Source organism: Pinus tabuliformis, chromosome 7, assembly GCF_031772625.1.
Source record: "Pinus tabuliformis cultivar Carrire ecotype Pingquan chromosome 7, CPIR1, whole genome shotgun sequence".
Taxonomy (NCBI): Eukaryota; Viridiplantae; Streptophyta; class Pinopsida; order Pinales; family Pinaceae; genus Pinus; species Pinus tabuliformis.
In genome coordinates, this window is record NC_142293.1 from 789,667,553 (window position 1) to 789,689,852 (window position 22,300).

Genomic DNA, 22,300 nt, shown 5'->3' on the forward strand with positions numbered 1-22,300 from the left:
AAGGTTATTCTCAGCTGTCGTTAATTGATTTTATTTATATTTTTCTCTTGTTGCCAAGGTAGCTTATGTTAGATTACTTTTATTTGTTGTTGCTGCTTTTGATTTTGAGGTAGAACAGATGGATGTGAAGACACCATTTATTCACGGGGATTTGGAAGAAGAGATCTACATAAAGAAACCTAAAGGCTTTGCAGTGAAGGGAAAGAAATAACTGGTATGTGGGTTAAAAAAGTCTTTGTATGGGTTAAAACATTCACCAAGGATGTGGTATCATAAATTTGATACATATATACAGGGACTTGGCTTCACCAGAAGCAAAGCGGATAACTGTGTCTATTTTAAATTAATTGGTGACTATGTTATTTATCTGGTCTTGTATGTGGATGATATGTTGCTAATTGGAAATGATAAAGAAATTATCTAGGATTTGAAGACCCAATTGTCCTCCAAATTCGACATGAAGGATATTGGTGCTTCAAACTATATTTTGGACATGGAAATTAAACAAGATCAGGCAAAGTGGAAGCTCTAGTTAAACCAGAGGAAGTATGTCGAGACAATACTATAGATGTTTAATACGTAGGATAGTAAACTGGTGAAGGTTACTATTCCTGTAGGTGTATAGTTGTCTATTGAACAGTGTCCCAAGACACAAGAAGAGGAAGAGGACATTTCCCCTATTCCATACGCAAGTGTAGTTAGTAGCTTGATGTGTGCAATGGTTTTTACTAGACCAGACATTGCACATGTAGTGGGAGTATTGAGAAGGTTTATGTCAAAACCAAGGAAGGAGCATTGGACAACAGTGAAGTGAGGTTTCAGGTATTTGCATAGCACTAGTGATTATGGTTTGTGCTACCAAGGAAGATCAAGATTAGACAGCGTTTTGGAAATTCATGGCTTTGTTGATGTAGACTGGGTTGGAGATATGGATTGGGGAAGATCTACAAGTGGGTATGTGTTTAACCTATTTGGAGGTGTAATTAGTTGGATGAGCAAGAGACGGTTTATAGTGACACTTTCAATTACAGAGGTAGAATACATGGCAGGCACTCATGCAATAAAGGAAGCAGTTTGGTTGCAGAGATTGTGTTCAAGTATGTGGTTAGTACAACGAGCTATAAGGATAGACTCTAACAGCCAAAGTGCAATTTTCTTGGCAAAGAACCCTGCTTATCATTTAAAGACAAAGCACATTGATGTTCGGTATCACTTTGTGAGGGATATGGCTGAGGACAAAAAGGTGTTACTAGTAAAGGTGGACACTTTGAAGAATATTACATATGCATTGATGAAGGTTGTGAGCACTGAGAAGTTTTCTTGGTGTAGAGAAACAATGGGTGTTGCAGGGTTGAACCAATGACTAAGCTCTCTTGTGACCCCCTGTGTGGAAAACAAAAGAAGAAGTGGGAGAATGTTGGGTGTGTGTTATATTCTTTCCATGACTATTCGCACATGCAGGGGGGTCACAAGGGGGGTGACAGCCAGCCTTGTTCTTTGTGCTGGACGCAGCAGGGGGGCCACAAAGGGGGCATAGCCCCCCTTTTCAGGTGTTTTCATAGGGGAAATAGCCCCCCTGCACGAGGTCCGAGACATCACCCCAAGAAAAAAAATGGACTCTATATTAGGCGGGTAGACCTACCTATGGTTTTGTGCATGGGTTTTGCACATGGTTTTGGGCATGATGGTTTTCTGCCCATGGTATTTTGTAGATCCATTCAAGAGAACTACGGTTATGTTCTATTCCATGGTTAATGGATTGGGGTTTATGAATGTTTCAACATGTATATATATGTATTGTAACATTGAAAGCATAATAATGAAAAATCAATCTAGTAGTCCTAGTTTTGTAATCCAGGGGAAATAGTTGTGTATTTGTTTTATATTCTCTTCATTGTTTATTTTCTATTTTTTAGAATTCGATTGCCGGTAGTTTCTGTACAGGGTTAATACCTACAATGGCGGGAATTTATTAGGTTGCTTCATCAAAGTAGAAACTAAAAGTATTGTGAAAGGAATTGTTACATTTGTTTGCATATGTGTCAAAGTGGACCTCAATAAATTGTTTCCAGATAAAATCCTTCTTAAATTGAGTAATAGGGTTTATTTGCAACCGATGGACTATGAAAACACTACCTTCTGATGAAAGACTTTTCAGCGACCTTGACATCTTCAGAATGCCTACCCTTTTTCGTAAGAGATGTATCCACACTCAGATGCTAAGAAAAAGAGTCATGGATGGCAAGATCTAAAGGGAACAAAAGTATCCAAGACTACTTCGGCTCCCAAGCATCACAACCTACAACAACAAACACATATTGCCAAATTAACTCCTTCAGCTTCATCTCGGCCCCATGGAGAACCATCTCATCCCTCAACAAAGGAAGTCCATCCTTTGACTAAAATGGTCAAAGATTCAGCCATAATTTTGGCTATGTAGAAAAGTGGGGACAAATGTACCCACGCATTAGATCACTTGGATAGAACCAAGGAAACAAAAAATATGATAGAACCACCATTAATGGATCTGTCTCAAAGAAATGATGTCATTATCTCATCCACATATGTTCCTGGTAACTATTTAGAATGGATTGATGTCTACAAGAGAAAATGAATAAAGGAAAATCCTATGAACAATCCTGGGATCTAAGACTAGGAAGGTAGTAAATATATTGTCAAGTATTGTGCTTATTTGTGAAGGATGGATTGTCGTAATATGTTATTTTGAAGTATTATATATATAGATATATATATACATCTTTTTATATCATAGATTTAGTTTCACACTTTTATATTTATAATAGACCCTTAATTTATCTTAATAAATTGTAATTAAATTGTAACTATAAATAATTGAATCACATAAAATTATTTGTTCTCGGAGTATGATTTAGAATTATTTTTCTTATGGCCCAATACCAAAAGAAATTGGCAATGGCCAAAATCTACTTCCTTACCATTTTATGGTAGTGACTAAATTTTATTAAAACATATGATATACTATAAATCTTGAAATTATAACAACTTAAAAAAGCCAAATTTTATAATTTATCATTTTTATAAGAAAAATAAATAAATAAATAAAATAATTCTAATTATAAAAATTTAATACAATTCTTTAATTAAAAATATTAATTAATTTAGTGCACTTAATAAACATTATTAAAAAAATCTATTATGAATTTACAACGTCAATCTAATTATTAAAAAATAAATAAACGGAGAGAGTAAATAGGACATCGCCAACTTATATTGTTGGTTGAAATAACATTGTTGAAGGAGGAGAGAAGCTAGAAAGTGTCAAGTTGCATCAAGTCCAAATATTATTTAAATCTCTAATAAATAATATATAAAATTTATAAAATAAATGATATATCAAATTAATCATTATTAATTGGAGGATTAAATAAGTGAGATATTAAAATCAATTAATTGTTATAAAATAAATAATATATAAAAATAAAATAAATAACATATTGAAATTAATATGGTTTGAACACTGTATTAAGAAAACAAAATATTTGGAGAAATTTAATTATAAATAGTTAAAATGTCTGAAGTTTCAGGTGAACTTTTCACCCTCATTATAGATATGAAGTAAAACATATTTATGTTTCATGTTTTTGATGATGGGTGAAGGGTTCACCTAAAACTTCAGACGTTTCAACTATTTGTAACATAGTTTCTTCATAAACATTTTTTTCTCATTATGAATTATAACTGTGGAAATTTAAATACCATATGATATGGAGGTAAAACTTTTATGATTTTTTTAACATTTATTTTATTTTTACTTTTTTTTCATTTTTAAGTATTGGGGGGAATTATAACTAGAACATATAATCATTGATCTTGAATACAATCATTGCTCCACCAAGGATTACATAAACCTCTATGTCTTGATATGATAACCCACAAACCATAATGAGTATGGTTAACCGGGATTTTAAGAAAGGTGGTTAGCATTGTCACTATGAGTTCCAAAGGGTCAATCCCACATGGGTTATTATAAAAATATATATAGGTGTAGGCTTTGATCCACTCATGTGTGCAAAAGTCACGAGACTATTTAATACTCTCTACAAGTGATGACACATTGGGTCGCTACCTGAAGATGTCTCCATGGCTCCAAACTAGATCCTCATGGAAATTGAATCTTGTTAAGATATTTTTTTCTCTGAACTTTGACCAAAAATATTAATTCTATACATATACAAAATAATAATAATATAAATAATATTTAACTATATTTAAAGTATATCACAACACTGAAACAAATATAGTATATCAATATCAATATTTTCTTATAATGTTTATTATTAGTAGTATATAATAATATCAATACGAGAAGAATTTCTTATAACTATGTGTGTGGGGAAATAATATATATATATATATATATATATATATATATATATATATATATATATAATATATCAATATAAAGTAATTGATTTTTTTCCAAGGAAAAAAAAGCATGTATTGTATTTATAGCCAAAATAAATTAGATTTAGTGTAGGTGTAGTAGCATTTTACTAGTACATAGGCCAAAAAAATATGTCTGATAAGTCCATTTTATCGGTTACAAAAGCAGTGAGTGTAAGTCATTTGTTGTTGTTCAAAACTGAACTATCCTATCTGCTTTCTTCTTCAAAAAAGAGAGTTCATGATAAAATCTTATAACATCATGCAATTCCTTGCAAGAAATTTGTTGTCATAGTATAGCAAGCTCTCTGAAACTTTTCTTAATGGTGGGAGGCTGGTAATATATTTGTACTTGTTAGTACCATGTCTTCCATACAAAAGCAAAAAACATGTAAGCTTCAGTAAGAGAAAAAACAATTATATAGCACTCAAAATGTAAGTTTGCAGCCAAGTAAGATGTTGGTGTACCAATGTGAAGGTAACATGAAAGAGGGATTTCTAACTTCATTAAGCATGCCCAGGGTCATAGTTGGTGTTGGTTGATTGAGCCTTCATTCCTTTCTTTTATTTTTCCATTGTCCCTAATCCAGTGCCAGTCCTTTCTTAGAAAGCTGATCAACTATTATGTTTTGTTCCCTGTAGATATGTGTGAAGGATGTGTGAGAAAAGGTTCTTGTTAATTGGATAAATTTTTGATATAGTGGAAGGAGGGTATATTTTTTCATTTTAGTTGTACCTTGCATCAATTTTATAACAACCAGGGGATCTCCATAGATATTTCTCTTAGAGATATGTAGAAAATCAACTAACTCTGATAGTAATTTAAGAGCAAATAGTTCATTGAAATTGTTTGAAGTCTTCCCAATTGAAAGATAAGGAGAAGAAACAAGAATATGTTAGATAGATAATGCCTCCTAACCCACACACATAAAAGATTTGTTGTGATGCTTCACTGATAAAATCCCATGGTTTTCCTTTTACAATTTCAACTTTTAAACTATTCCAAATTCTCATAACAGGTTGATATATCGAAATAGACGTTTAGAGGGATAGATTGTTCATTGCCACTATGATATAGGATTTTCTTTGATTTTCAAAGATCTATTTATTTCTTTCAACCATATGCCCCAAAAAACAATAAGGGGGGAGTTTTTATACTGTTAGGGGGATTCTTTCCTAGCCAGCCTTTTAGGCATTCATCCATAGAGTTCCCTTGCCAAGTATGGGTCATTCTAATGGATTTCTAAATCTCTTTCCATATTCTTAATGTTAAAGGACATTTTATGAAGAGATGGATGATATTTATGCATCTTCCAAATAGAGTGAACATATACTTGGCCCACAAAATGATCCTTTCTAAAGAATCTCCCAAGTTTGAGCCTTATTCTTAAGGAGAAACCACATAAAGAGTTCTATTTTTGGAGGGAAATTTTGTTTCTAGGGGTTTTTGACCCACCAAGGAGGTGCGTGAGTAGTTGTTTATTGTGCAATGGCAAGGTATATTTTGGGCTATAGATGCCTGTAGGAGCATAGGACCAAACCAATGTGTCTAACCATCATCTCTCATGTCTTCTTTGGTAGAATATTGACATCAAAACCTAAATTAATAGTAGTTTTATCCATATCATAAGCCCCTATTTGTGCACCAAACTAGATTTCTTTGTTGGCTTGCTTCTTGTGCGTGACGTTATTGATTGTGTGTCTAGGTATTTGCACTATTACCTTCTTTGACTCCTTCATGCACTGGACAATCATCTTATGCAACCTTTGTAAAGCTCCACCAGCCTACATCAAATCCAAGAAACTATTCAAGAAGGCTCTAATCGATTTATTTCCTACTTCTAAACCCTCTACAATGGTTTTATCATGGAGACAGGGAATATGGTATATTGGACCATCTTCAGGGGCATTCCATTTTGTCATGGCCATGTCTCTATGCATGTCTTTATTGGTGTCATTATCATTCCAAGGATCGAAATTTGGAGGTGGGTTTGTAGATTTATGTACCCACTACTGGTTGGTATTGGTTTTCTTGGCAACATCCACTCTAGTCTTAGTCCCTACACGTGTAACAACTTTTACTAGTGATTGATTGTTTCACGACTCTATTGTCACTTTCTACAGATTTTGTCCTTTCTTCTCTTGGATTTTCACAAGTAGTTGAGGATAGTCCTTTTTCGCATGGTTCAAAGCACGAAAATAGGTGCATGTTTCACATGGATTAGGAAAATCTCTAGCCATATGTCCATGTTGGCCACAATTGTAGCAGATGATTATTCCCCTTCCTCCATACAAATAATACTGAGGAATAAAATTTGTAGAAATGAAGAAGTGCATAGAAGACAATAATACATAAGGGATCTTGAGAAATTGAGGTGGGCCCTAACACAAGGAATCTCATATCCTTGAAGGAAAAACAAACTAAGAACTAAATATGTATTCCATTAATTAGAAAATTACTTGTGCATCAAAAGTTGCAGCACTGAAAAATTTATAAACTATTAAGCTCATATTGCTTCCTCTAACTTGACTATTGTTATCTTCTGACTACCTAATAAGATACTCGAGCCCTCTATTTATACAAGGTGAGTGAGGGGAAACCTCCTTGAAAGGAGGACTTCTTTCCCTCCAAAAATCCTAAACAATATGATCATGCTCCCTTAGTGACCTCACAACTACATGGAGGAGTAATTAGCGCTTCAAGCTAGGCGAGTTGATCTTCCTACAATAGAAGATAGGTCCCATGAACCTATACGATTAGATACCCTCGGTATTTGTGCCAAATATCCTCAATATCCTGTATCATAAGCACATTAGGCACATAAACCATGATAAATCTCTCTAACCCTCCTAAGAACTTCTTTAAGTTAAGAAAACATTATTAAGTGCAAAAGGAAAGGTCTAATATAGTCTTTATGTGCCCAGGAAAGGTTAGATGACCCGAACGTTTTACCTAATTGGGAGGCCTATTAGGGACCACCTCGGGTGTGTGAAGTGCCAAAATGTTTGTACAAAGACAAATCAAACAATTTATGTTTATAGGTGTACTTGGTGTGTAGCACACAAGATGTTGGGAAAATGGTGAAATGCCTTGGCATGATGTACTAGGTGGCATTACATTGAAGCAAGTGACACATAGGTCAACACTAATTTGAAATGATATGCAGGAGTTGCCACAACATGTGTGGGAGGCCACATGGGTCTTCTCATCAAGTTCTTGGTGCACGCATGGAAGTTGGGTCAACTTAACTTGGTGTGTGGATGAGTATTAATATGTGGCATGGTTGGATTATTCCATAAGGAACACTGCAATGTAGAATGGCTATATATATATATATATATATATATATATATATATATATATAGATATATGTATGTATGTATGTATGTATGTATGTATGTATGTATGTATGTATGTGGTGGGAGATTTCTTGTTAAGGAATTCAAGCATCAATCACAACACAACACAAGTGTGTGTGCAAGTCAAAGAGATGAGTTGAAAATGGTTTGTATCAAGGAAAAGTGCGAAATTATATAAAAGATGGAAGATTGCAATAAAACTATCCAAGGTGTGGCAAAACCAAGTAGCTTGTCACATGAAGTGTGGCACAATTCTATAATGCAACAAACCTGCAACAAGATAAGTTCAATCAATAACAAGTTTAGATGACAACATGGCATGTGAGAATTTTTTGATATGATTTCTTACGAGCTATATGCTCTTATGAATTTTAAATTGCCATAAAATGTTAAGGATCCACCTATTTTAACGCATTGTGACATGAACATGTGATAGTCTAATTTGTGTCACTCGGTTGTGTAAAAGTTTACTTGCCTTCATTTTTGTTGTATATTACACATTGTATGTTATGAATGATTGTATGGAATGATTGGCTATGTCTTCGGCTAAGTGTTAGGTTGTTGGATGTTTTTAAGATCGAAATAGAAAGAAGTGTGAGGTGTATTTTGGACTCACATGGTTTCATATTGTGAATACCAATGAGACAAAATGAGTGATAGTGCTACATGACCAATAGTGATGGGAAGCCTGGGTGTGGCAAGTCAATCTTAGAAACATGTTAAGACATGATCAAGCCAATAGCCTTACCACATCTAAATGACCATGTTCAATTGAGGAATTTAGTGAATCGATTAGATGTTGTTTATTCTTAGGATAACACTTCTTACAATAATCTCCAAAGAAGGTGACATGGTTGAATGAATTGGGGACTCCTACCAAAGTTGGGTTGAATATTTTAGAGAGTAATATGTAAGAGCCACATTCACCGTATTTTTTGAAAATGGTGGGACCATGCCAAGTATTGTCAATGAGTTCAACAAAGGAGAGATATGAAAACACATTGAGAATAACACATTGAATGACTAGCAATAAGTTATGGCAACATCAGAGTTACCCAATGTGCTTATAAGGAGATGAAAGAAAATTATTTCTTCCATTTCTCACAAAATCATTATGGAAAATAAGAATATGTGGTATGGAAAGATGGCATGGTTGGTGGAATTAGTGGAGGACCAAGTAACACTAAGAAAGGAAGCCAATGTGTAGATGAGATAGTTCAAGATTGGCGATCATAGGATGGTGAGGTTAGATGAGAAGGTGCTCAACTCCACTCATATTGAATGGTTGCATAAATAACACAACCAAAGAAAAGAAGTAAATATGTTGCATGTTTATTTTTCAATCAAAACCAATTTGCAAATAATTTCCCATCAAAAGGCAGGTTGGTGTGGTTGGTTGAAAAGAAAAAAGATTCGATCTTTACTATAGTTTCGAGGGAGATATTTTTGGCCTAGCGATTCTCAGAGGAAGTGTTGGATGAGTTGAAGGCATTGGAGGGTTTTTTGTATAAGGATAAGGATGAACAACCATGGTAAAATGAGGATATGTTAGGGCTTCACTTCATAAATGTGATGATGAAAGGAATGAAGGTCACTACGTTGGTGGACACCAACGCAACTCATGATTTTATGAGCAAGTGAACTATGATGTCACTTCATTGTGAACCAGAACATGATGCAATTTCTAGTAGCTCTAGAATGATTTTTGAATATTGTTTTGATGTCATTATAGTTGAGCTAATAAATGTCTTCATTGCCTAGAAGGTTGAGTGTTTCCATCAACTCTTCTCTAACTCCATGTTGTAAAACTAATTTTAGGGAATCTAGATATAGAGTGCAGTTGTGCACTCTTCTATAACCGAACTAAAATATTTCCTCAAAATTCTCCAGAGATATTCTCCTTGAGTCATTATCAATAGCTCATCTATGGTGTCTCTTGCTTTGCAATAATCCCTGTACTTGGTTGCTCCCATTAGGTGATGATATCCCCTTCTAGGCTCATAAACTAATGAAGAGTCACATCCTTAAGAGTGGAAGGGAAAAATTTGAGCTTATATTCATATTTTGTGTAATCATAAGTTCTACAAACTATGGTAAAATCAAACATAAAAGTGTCAGAATCTTTAGTAGTTAGCCCATATAAGTGTGGAATGATAGATAGATTAATGTTCCTCATTTTGGCTTCTCCATTTTTTTCTTTAATAAGGAGTGTGAGCACTTCATTTTTCCTATTTTCAGCCATGTTATTAATGGGTTGTGAAGGATTTTCTCCTTCTGCAAGCTCCTTAGATATTCTCGCTTGCTCACATAAAAAGGCCTCAATATCCCCTATGGATAGGGTAGGAGGCTCACAATCAACAAAACAAGGCTAGTTTCTTGTGGAAGTGGGGTTTTTTTTATAATAACTTTCATGTGTTATCCCTAACTATTTGAGGCATAAAGAAAGAAATGTACTTTCCTTTTTTGTCAAAAAAATTGAATAAAAAATGCTAATGCGATGCAATTTTCTATTTTTGGAATGAAGAATGCCTAATGCATATTTTTTTTGTTTTTTCATAAAATTAAATGGATGAAAGAGTAATAAACTAGGGAAGAACTCATTGCAAGGCTTTGACAACTGCTTAGAAACGATGCCAAAAAGTGACGACCTTCAATATTACAGCAAGAACACTACAAATCCCAAGGGCCTCAACTTTAATTGTCAACCCAAGGTTTGTACAAATTTAAGAGGTGTTGACACTATGTGTGCAACATGTAATTATCTTTGTTTATTTCTACAAAAACACTGAGATGAGATCTACTTATAGAGAGACCAATCTAACTATCGTATGCTACAAGCAAGATTCAAAATTGCAGGAAATTAAAGGAAATAAGAAAATCTATGCTATTTGCATGAAAAAGAAGCAAACCATCTTAACTATGAGGGAATAAAAGCATATATATTCTTCTATTTGGAAAAAGAAAACTTACAACTGAAATAAAGCATGTGAACATCAAACCCTAATTTTGTAGAGAAAAGGACAAATTCTACAACAAACTATGTCAAAGAATCTACTTGGTCTCTTGGCTTCTAAATTTCATCTTTAGGGTTCCAGGGATGTTGTAACACATCAAACAAGATTAACCATGAGATGGATGCAAGTTTAGATGAGCTTTGTATGCAAAATATGAATTGTTAGAGGAGTCCATGTTTTGCTACAAGGGACAATCCAACGAGTAGGAAAATGTGCTAAGGATGTGGTTCGAAGAAAAAATGAGCTAAGGGGAAGCTAAGAAATGATCAACAATGTATGCCCATGTATTCATGTCAATGATAGAAGGATTTATTCAGGAAATTGGTGGCAGCTCTTGCAGCTTTGCAAAACAAGGACTCTACGGTTATAGAACACATAAATGATCAACAGCTACCAAAGTGAACTCAATGCATGAAAAGAGATGCTAAACAAGAAACATAACACTGCTAAATCTGCAATATAGTAATCAACCATTGTGCAAGGAAAAAATGTTCAAAAATAAAGTAATTAACCCTACATAAAAACAATACTCTAGAATAAAATTTGCAGAAACGAAGAGGTGGATAAAAGATAATAACACATAATGGGCCTTATGCAATTGAGGTGTGCCCTAACCCAAGGAATATCATATCCTTGAAGGAGAAACAATCTAAGAACCAAAGATGTTTTTCATTAACTATAAAATTACTTATACATGAAAAGTTGCAGTACTGAAAAGCTCCTAAGCTCTTAAGCTCCTACTGCTTCCTCTACCTCAACTACTGATAGCTTATGAATACCTAATGGGTTACTAGAGCCTTCTATTCATTGGGGGAATTTTGAGGTCTAAAATGGGCCTCCTAAGGAAATTATAAAATAATAGTGGAAATAGTAAAATAAGATTAGATTACATCATCAAATTTTAGAGGGAAAAAAGAAAAAACTATTTTTCAACTCGTATTTTCAACTTATATCCTTATGGGTTTACTCAAATTTTGAGTGGAAACACTCAGTTGAATGCAAAATTTGATTCCTCATCCAAGGAGTACCCATGTTGCATACTTTCGATGGACCCCATTGCACGAAAAATGAAAAATATATGAAAAACGTGATTGCAATCACGTTTTTCCATGTATTTCTCATTTTTCATGTAGCAGAGTCCATGAAAAGTATGCAACATGGGTACTCCTTGGATGAGGAATTAAATTCTGCATCCAATGAGTACTCCCGCTCGAAATTTGAGTAAAACCTTAGGGAGATAAGTTGAAAATACGAGTTGAAAAAGTAGTTTTACTATAGCAAGAAAAGGCTTCATTTGACTTGTGCCTTAGCCAAATGGATAATTCGAATTTCCACTTTGGCAAGATGAGTTGGAAAACATTTAGTAGGAGTGGCAGGGCAAAATCACTTAATTAAGTCAGTCAATTCAAGTTTATGGGATAGAAGTAGAGTTATGTGCAAGTTGGTGGATAAGATCTAGCTACCTAGAGGTGTTATCTTTAGTGAAAGTCAATTATCTGAGCTCTAGTCTAGAATAAAGTCAATATGAGTTCAATTGAGTAGGTGTAACTGTTTTTAACTCATTGATCTCTCAGTTAACTAGTCAATTTACTAAAAATAACCCTAGTCATGCATGCAATTTGAATTTCCTAGTGAAGTGGAGGAAAAAGGCATAATTGTAATCATTATTGTATACTAGTGAGTGTACAGAGTTTGCATGTGGCAAGTGAGCCATTTCTCTTGGGATTTTCTTAAGGAAATAAGAGCTTCCCTATTCTTTAGGCGAAAGAATTGTGCAAGGAAATAGGAGGAAGAAGGAGGAATATTTTCGCTGAGTATTGGCTAGAGCAGACTGAGTAGGAGATCAATATTGCAGTGCAAGTTGAGCTTCAAACATCGAAGTTGTGATCGTAATAGATCATTGTTCTCGTCCGATATAATAAAAATAGAGGAGGTTTTTTTCCCAGTTGGGTTCCCCAGCAGAAACTATGTTCATTGTGATTGAATGATTGCATGTGTTTCTATTGTATGTTTTCCCCTCCACAGATTGAGTAGAAGAAATTTGTGTCTATTGTTTTTAGTCTGAATTCATTAGCGGCTACAAATTTTGAGTTATTTCTACATGGAATGATTGGCTATGTATGGCTAAGTATTTTGTTGTTGGATGTTTTAAGATTGAAATAGAAACAAGTGTGAGGTGTAGTTTGGACTCACATAGTTTCATATTGGGAAGACCAATGAGTCCAAATGAGTTGTAGTGGTACTTGACCAATAGTGATGGGAAACTTGGGTGCACCAAGCCAGTCTTGGACACATGATAGGAGATGACCAAGCCAATAACCTTTCCATATCTAAATGACCATGTCCAATTGGGGAAGTTAGTGAATTGATTAGATGTTGTCTATGCTTTGGATAACTCTTTGCACAATACTCTTCAAACAAGGTGACATGGTTGAATGAGTTGAGGACTCCCACCAAAGATGGGTCGAATGTTTTAGAGAGTAATATGCAAGAGCCACATTAAATATAGGATTTTAAAATGGTGGGATCGTGCCAAGGATTGTCAACAAGTGCAACCAAGGAGAGATACGCAAAACACAATGAGAATAACACATAGAGAGATTAATAATAGGTTACAGCAACAATAGAGTTACCAGTGCGCTTACAAAGAGAGGTAAGCCATTTAGTGCTTCCACTTCTCACAAAATTATTATGTGAAGAATAGTATATGGTAGGGAAAGATGACATGGTTGGTGGAATTAGCAGAGGACCAAGCAACACCAATCAACTAAGCTAGGGTCTAGATGAGATAGTTTAAGATTAGTGATCTTAGGATAGTGTGGTTAGATGAGAAGGTGCTCAACTCCACTCATATTGAATGGTTGTAGAAATAGCACAACCAAAGAAGAGAAGTAAATATGTTGCATGTTTATTTTGCAAGAAAAACCGATTTGCAAAGAACTTCCCATGAAAAGATAGGTTGGTGTGGTTGGTTGAAAAAGACTATCTTGATCTGATTTTTACCAAGTGAGAAATTGCAGTTTCAATGGAGATAGCTCTAGCTTGGAGATTTTCAAAGGAATTGTTAGAAGCGTTGAAGGCTATGGATGGCTTTGTGTATAAGGATAAACAACTTTGGTAAAATGAGGATGTGTTAAGGCTTTGCTTCATAAATGTGACGCTGAAACAAATGAAGGTCATTATGTTGGTGGACACCAACGCAACTCACGATTTTAAGAGTAAGTGAACTATGGTGTCACTTCATTGTGCGCCAGAATATGATGCAATTTTGTACAAGTAGTCCATTCTAAGGAGAAACCAATGGAAAGGATAATTTTTTCATCCTCTATTCAAATAGGAGATTGGTTTGGGAGCCTAGATTTGATAGTGATTCCCTTAGATGATCATACATTGATATTGGGACACGAATTCCTGGGAGATGCAAAAGCAAATCTATTGATCCACCGAGATTTTTTGTTGTTCTTGGGTGGAGCTAAGATAATCAGCGTATCGATGGTGAGGAAGAGTAAATTTCGTTGGAAATCAAGGATTTATGTGATCAAGATGATTGAGGGAATTCATTCAAATGAGAATAAACCTCATGAGGAAACAAAACAAAAAGGGAGAGAAGCAAAAATAACGTCTTTAAACATCATGGTAAAATAAGATCATAGATTGAAAAGTGTGGAAGGTTTGGTAAAATCCAGTATGGAGAGATTTGGATGATTGCAGGTTTAACAACACTCACAAGGAGGCGAAGCTGTGAAGGCCATAATATTTGGAAAAGTGACTACAATTTTACTCAAGTAAAAAACCATTGCTTGGGTGTTTGAAGGTTTTACTTGGGTGAGTTCCAACATTTTTGGCCAAAATATAAATCTTAATTTCCACCAATGGAAGAGATGGTGAACCTACTATAAATGTATGTGCATGTTTTTATTAGAGGAGGTGTATGCATTTAATTGTTGTTGGTGATGTCATTGATGATTAGATGCAATGGTAGTTTGGTACTTAGTTGCAAGAGGACTTTCACTAGTTGGATGAAAATTAAATCTTTCCCAATAATAAACCATTTGATCCAACCCCTTTGAACTTTATCTCTACAAAATGCTAATTTGGAAAAAGGGAAAAAAGACAAAAATTGTAATCATTGAATTATTAAAAGAATGTCACTTTTATATCTCACTATCAAAATAATTAATTCCCTATGGTATGATGTATATTTTTAATATATAAAACTAATATTTTATAAATATATATGAAATATTTTAGGAAAACAATAATCTATATATATATATATATATATATATATATATATATTACGAAAACTATTACTCGGTTTTAATAAAAAGAAGGGTTGGTTGTGCATGATTGTGATTATCATATAAGCTTGTGCCAGTGATTTCTTTACAATGGAGCATGACCAACCTTGGGGAGTGTTGCACTATTTTTTTGACCCATGTTATTGCATGCACTGTACTCAACAAAATCCATGTTGGGTACTATCCCTTGCGGCAACGCTTGCGGAATAGGAGAGGACTCACCCAAGACACCTATGGGGGGGTTGCGTTTTCTGCAGACTGAAGGGGAATGGGAATCCAACCTGGTCATTATCCTACCATATCCCAACCCAAGGTTACACACATAACACCCTTCACACACTATTGATATCAAGCACAAATCATTCTCAACAACAAAAATAAAAAGAAAAGGGGTGTGCCCATTATCCTTAGCAAACATTTATGTTCATTCAACCATTAATACCACAACTAAACCCTACACATAAAAAAAAAAATTAACATTCCACCACAAAACACACATATATGGAAGTTCAAATATCATTATATTACTAAAAAGGGTGCCAATGGTATTAGATAAGATCTTAATTCCTCTCGGCTCACTGGCCTAGTTCAACATTACATAGTTACAAAGTTATCAACTAATCATCCCAATGATCAGATGGCTAACTGACCAACCCATGGAGAGGAATAGAGCAATATAATGTAACAACATTGGATGGAACGAAGCAAAACTAAACTGAACTGAACTAAAGACCATAACCCTAAGTTAAAATAGTTATAAATTTGGACTTAATCTATATTTTAATATTTAACCCATGTCCCCTTAGCATTTTAATTAATTTTAATATTATTATATTAATTCATTTCCTACTTTCATCTTTATTTTGACTTAATCTAAATCTTGATATTTGACTCAAGTCCCCTTTAACATTCTCAAAATTATTTTTCAAAACTAGTCGTTATTTCATAACCGTTAGAAATTTAAAAGGCCTCTACATTGATCTCTATATTTAATCAAGTGCCATGATCTGGATCCCCATCTTGTCCTGATGATGAACCACACTAGATCGTTCGAAACGCGTCGACAAAAAAAAATTCATGTGATTTTCACCAAAAGATAGCTCAGCAACCCTAATGTTGTCAACTTCTACTAACTTGTACAAGATTACATGCATAAAATTACCATGATAACTACTTCTAGTAAAGCTTGTACTATGGGCAGTTAAACTATTGTTTACCAAAATTGGAATTACTCAAAACATGGGCATTTGAAATTTGAATTTTGAGCAACTTCCTACCTAACTCCTTCTTTTCTTCCGTGTCATTGAAAACTACGTAGTTCTCACTAGATGTTGTCGTTGCACGTTTAGACATGTCTGCACAATGTTCCAGCGCACCATTCCTACTTCCTTTGCCTACATGCACGCAACCAAATCTACTCCAAAACTTTCCTCCAACAAGCACCCAAAACACACATGTGGTTCATCTCGAGCCACTTAGCCAATATTTATCGATAGACGTTTTGTTGTAATGGTATCCTTCAACAAAGTGAGGGCCTTAAGGGTTTCCTCAACTTGTTGTTCCATCTTAGTGAACTATGTTTGGATCTTTGTAGAATCTTGTAAAGACATGTCCTCAAAGATTATGCATTTGACGACATCATCAAGGATAACGTTAATCTCTCGACAAGTTATGCTAGCAGTATTCATCACACAAAGTGCTTCCTATTGCAATCCCTCAATTTATTGATCTCTTGATTCAACTATAGCTTCTAGATTATAATAGTTGTGTGATCATTGAAAGGCAAGTGAATAAAACCAGGAAGAAGTTGCATCATTCCGTCTTATGCAATATGAACTTGGCAACCTAGGTCCTTAAATTCCGCATTTTGCACCATAATAGTCCAGAAGGCCACACATTCGGTGGAAAGAGGTTGAAATTGATGATGCAACTGCTTTAGTTTTGTATAACATGTAAATATATTCTTAGCTTCCACACGGCGATGTCAATCCTTCGAAGGTGTAAACGTTTGTCATTTTAACTCTTCGACTTCGGCTTTTAATGCTTGGGTGTCTTCCTCTGGAGATTCAACTACAACTTGCGTATAAATTATTTCCACAACTGCCCTTAGTTCCATCTCCTTGTCTATTTCTTTATGTTTTTCTTCAAGGAACTATGCTCTTTCATGTTGCCCAACTTCATTGGTTGTAGCACCTGCATGAATTCTAAAGTAGTAGCACTAGTGTACGTTTGTAATTCAACGACAATGCTATTTTGTAATCGATGTGAAGTATTTAAAGTTAATTAGGAAAAAATCAAATTAATGTGCATCGAACCTTTAACCTACTGCGACACTACTTCCATAGGAAATTCTACCACCTCGGGAGAGATTTGGAGTGCCCGACTGTTACTAGAGGTAACAAAGGTATTCACCCATGGTTCTAGAATATCTAGCGCACTCTAGTTCGCCAGCTGCTTGGATGGATTAGTAGTGGTGGGTTGCATAGGTGCCCCTCTATCGACTTCTTCCAACTGTGTCAATTTCTCTAGCTTGTGTAGAGTGTGTTGTTGATCCTGCTGCACCTTCTCGATAGCTGCCTGTGTCTATTCATTGAACCTACTCAATGCTTCCTTTTTCTTTTAATCAACCTACTCAACAACATGTTCTATATCATCCTCTAAGATGGACATCACTTAAAAGACCCGAGTGCCCTTTCACTTCATCCTAGCGTGGGATGTACCCTGCCCCACACTTATTGTGGTAGCTCTTTTTACTCTGGCGCTTGTTTTAGCTAAAGGGGTTCTTGATTGTTCGGGCTCCTTATCCTAGCCTTTCTCTGAGTGACTTGGATTTTGTGTGGATGTCCCACCTTGTGGCTTCTGTTGTCCTTCCTGCTCAACACTACTTTCCAAACTCTCAATATCTTGCTCCTCTACTAACGATAACTTCCAATCATCCTCCCAAAGAGAGATATGTGCATGTACATCTTCATTAGTGAGCGAAAAATTGCACGCTTTCCACCGTTTGTACGAATCCCTCTTGGCATGAATGTATAAATGGTGTGAATCAAACCTTAATCGCGCGATGCTCTCATACTTCTGAACCACTTCCATATAAATGTGCGGATTCCCTTTGATGGTTGGAAAAATCATCCCATGATAAAGAAAGAAAGTAACATTAATGTTGATCTTCCACGTAGAAATCGTAGGGGCCCATAAATGTTGAAATCACATGGCATCAATAGGGAGTTGTGTTTCTTTGACAGTTTGTAGGTCCACAAGCATCGCCCATTCATAAAGTGTGATTAGAATAAGTAGCCAAGCATAATGAAATTTCTCACCTGAGTCTTGCCCAACTCTGCAACCCACCACAAATTGATTGAGTAGGTATTTAGCCCAATTCATTATGACACCCTTCTCGCACTTATCGGTTGCCAAAATCTTCGTCCTTTGTTTAATCTCCTTCAACTTTGTTATGCGCTAGGATGCAGACTTAGGCTTGTGGAACTCCTTCATCATTGCTTGCTTAATGTCCTGCAATGACCTTGGTTGTGTATCTGAGCTTCTTCCATTTTCAGAAGGTTGTCTACTTTAATGTACTCAGCATAAACCTGATCATACTACTCACAATATTGTTCTATCTGTTCATAAATCTGTTGCTCTGATTTTGTGATGGCTTCCTTATGCTTTTAAAACCTCTCCCAGTTATCATCTTTCTATACCATTCATAATGCATAATGAAGTGGGTAAAAGAACAAGATCTGTTGCTTTTTGATTCTCCATAATGAATCCGCCATGACCGAATAGACCTTTCATTTTCGATAACGAGGGGCAGAGATACACCTCCGCGGGGGGCAGATATCTGCGATCTCCGCCCTCGTTTTCACACGTTTCTGTATATAGATCGATCAGTAGCTGGTACAACCTACTACGGCCCCTACAGATCTCAACACACGGGACTAGATGTGGAGCAAAGGTTTAGGAGTCAAGCCAAAGTGTGATCTCTAAAGGTAGTTCCCAACTATACAGTCTTGGAATTTTCATCTTGGACATTATTGACATCCCAAACTGCCCAAGTATACAGTCTTGGCATCTTCATCTTGGACATTATTGGCATCCCAAACTGTCTCACAGACAAACTAGTGTTGTTCAGGATCTTCATTCCCAACACCATGAAAAACCAACAACTTCAAGGTATCCACCATGTTTCTCTATCTACCAGCTCCTAATCATTTTCTGCTAGATCAAACTAGTATATGTTATGATCCACTCCCTCCAAACTAATTGGTCTAACTCTGGCTACTATGTTGACTCCCTCCACTGCGTTGATAAATGCGACTATAAAAGGATTGAAGGTGGTGGTGTTGGTGGGCACCAATGCAACTCACGATTTTATTAGTGAGAGGACTATAAATTCATTGCATTAAAGGACATGGGTGTGGGATTTGAGCCACTTATGTGTACACTATTTAATATAATCTACTTGGGCAATTGTGTATGGCAAGGAGATTTTTGACCAAAAATTGGTGAATTTTTTTTTAATCTAATTTTGTAAATGTTTGAATAATTTTTTTCATAATGTAAAAGATTCAGTGCCATGAAAAATATTCAACTTTCATTAAAATCTCCTGACCACCTAAAATCTTAAAAATCTCACTAAAATTTTCATTATTTTCTGAGCAAATCCTTAACAAATATGACTTCATTCTACTCGTGGAAATATTTTGAACATTCTGTTTTAACTCTTAAATTTTCATCGTTTTTGTTTTCTTCTTTCAGTTTTAGATCCGAAGTTGCAGATATTCAAAAGCTTTAGAAAAGAATTAGCAGATATTATCCTAGAGCTTTAGAAAAGAGTCGGAGATATTCAAAATGTAAAACGCCAACACATGGAAAACATAAAGGAAACGCTGTAGCTATTGAATCATCAAAAGAATAGCAATACCAAAATGAAATGATTGATACCTCTAATATTTCTGTTTGTGTGTGTCTGAAAAGAATGAAATAGTAGATGTAATAGAAAAGGAATAATTGGAATGAAGGGTCAGGTATCCAGAATTCATTCTCTGAATCACCGAATTCAATGGAATTGAATTGAATTGAGGTGTCATTGAGCCAAAATGCTTTTAAGGAGGTTCTAATCATTGGAAATCTTTGTCATTAGCTTTCCCTCCTGCCCGGAAATTTCTAGCTTAGAGGGTCGGGAATGGTTCAGCCGTGAGCTTGGGAAAAGATACTATTATTATGTGTTGCAGTCAGTTCATGCTTCTGTAAATAAATATGCATACATGCTACTCTCTTGAGGAAACATTTTTGTATTACCAGTACCCAAAATGAATTGATTGTGTTACATGCGTTTCTGTTTGTGTATTTCTGACAAAGAATGAAAGAATAGATGTAATAGGAAAGAATAATTGAAAGTTTCTTTTTCTGTGTGTCTGAAAAAGAATGAAAGAATAGATCATGTGTGTCTGAAAAAGAATGGGTGGAAGGGTCAGGTATCCAGAAGAATTCATTCGCTGAATTCAATGGAATGGAATTGAATTGAGGGTTCATTTGCATTCGGGAGGCGGTCCCTGTGGGAATCTTTTGGTGTCTCCACAGTAATCGTAGATCATGTAGTTCTTCCTCACCCACTCCAGCCTCTGCTCTTGGTTCGATTCCAAAGCAGCCTCCTCTGCAGCGGCGTCAAAAGAAGAAGCAGTAGCAGCACTGAAATTGCGGAAGGATGCAACAAAGGGCGCTTTAGTCCAATCGGTCTTCACAAGCCCACCTCTGGTTGCCCAATCATCTGCATTCCAAAGGCTGGAGTAGACGCTCATTGCTTGGCTCTTGGGATAATGATAATTGTTATCCACTTTACCCAACTCTGTCTCCCTGTTCTTAAACACTCGAATAGGACTCCCGTCTACAGAAAATCTGAACAACAAATTACAAGAATGTCAGGGTCATGGACTAGTTTGAGAGGTCACTGTATTGTTTTCAATAATATTGAAAGAAAAAGAATGAATGCAAAGAGTGATGAGAATACATACATAATTTGGTTTGATGTCCAGAGCACGGAGTAAGTGTGGAAATCCAGGGTTGGGTCGAACCACAAGTAAAATTGCTGCTCACGCCCACCAAGGCCTTGAGCAAAGACATTAGTGTGCAAAATATAAGGATCTCCGGACAGGTTGCCCAGAAATTCGAAGTCTATTTCGTCGTGTTTGGGACCTTGAGATGATAGCTGCAGACAGCCATAAGAGCAACAACAAACAAACATGTTAGCAGAAGAAGTTATACACCTTCAGTCTAATGAACCAAGGTAGTGCTAATAATTAATTGAATCCAAATAAGGTGGAGTTAATTACATAAAAAGTAGTGACTGTGCCTGCAGAGTTGCCCGGTACCAACTTGATTTGGATATCAATCTTGGCAAATAGATACTCTTGCTTGGATTGAATACCACAACCTGTCATCAAAGAAGAATATTAAGATTAACTTATCTGATCTTAGTTGAAGTTAATTGACAGAAAAAGAAAAAGGCCTAGGTAGCAGAAGAAAAGCAGAACTTCAAATAGTACCTGAAGAGCGGTCAAGAGTAAGCTGCAACTCTTGTCCATTGTCAATGATTTTAGCACGATCATTACCCCATGTAATGTCGACATCATTGTAGAAATTTGCAGAAGCAAGAGCTGCCGAGGAGGCCAATAAAAGAAAGAGGAGGTGAAGAGGTGTGTCCATGTCGATGCCGATGTCGATTAGGGATTGGGAAAAGAGTTTGTGATGCAGAGCAGCAGTTCCAGAAACGAGAGAAGAGATAAATTGTCGCTGTTGATGGTAGATGATGGGTTTGGGGTGAGTGGGTTTGGGTTTATATGGGGAGAGAAGGGTGTATGGCATCTGTGAGTGGGGAAGGGAAGAAAGGAAGGGAGGAGGAGGCGGAGGCGGGGTAGGGAGGAAACATCCGACGAAGAAGAGGCAGAGGGGCAGCCAGCCAGCTGGTGTGGCTCTTTGGGTTTGGGCGTTGAGAAAACCAAGAATTCCTCAGTTCTCTGTCTATTTGCGCGTTCCAACTCATCACTCTGCAGCCTCTCCATTCTCCGCGTTTCAGGTTCCCAACTCATCCAACTGGCATTTTCGCTTCACTTGCATAAACAAAGACAGCAAAGCAAAGAAAGCAGCTACGTTCCTTCAACTCACCCACTGCCACCACCAATCACATTCAATAATTTATCT

The 22,300-nt window shown here is 35.9% G+C and overlaps 1 protein-coding gene across 1 annotated transcript; it reads right to left on the minus strand.

The window, feature by feature from the left end:
• Positions 1-20,594: 20,594 nt before the first annotated feature.
• LOC149249927 (xyloglucan endotransglucosylase protein 1-like) lies at positions 20,595-22,016 on the minus strand. The gene is made up of 4 exons (XM_089458845.1): positions 21,646-22,016; positions 21,433-21,533; positions 21,115-21,308; positions 20,595-20,998 (listed from the first exon to the last, which is right to left on the minus strand). Exons 1-4 carry the CDS (start codon positions 21,962-21,964, stop codon positions 20,632-20,634), a joined length of 981 nt encoding a protein of 326 aa, XP_089314971.1. The 5' UTR covers positions 21,965-22,016; the 3' UTR covers positions 20,595-20,631.
• Between the last annotated feature and the right edge of the window lie 284 nt (positions 22,017-22,300).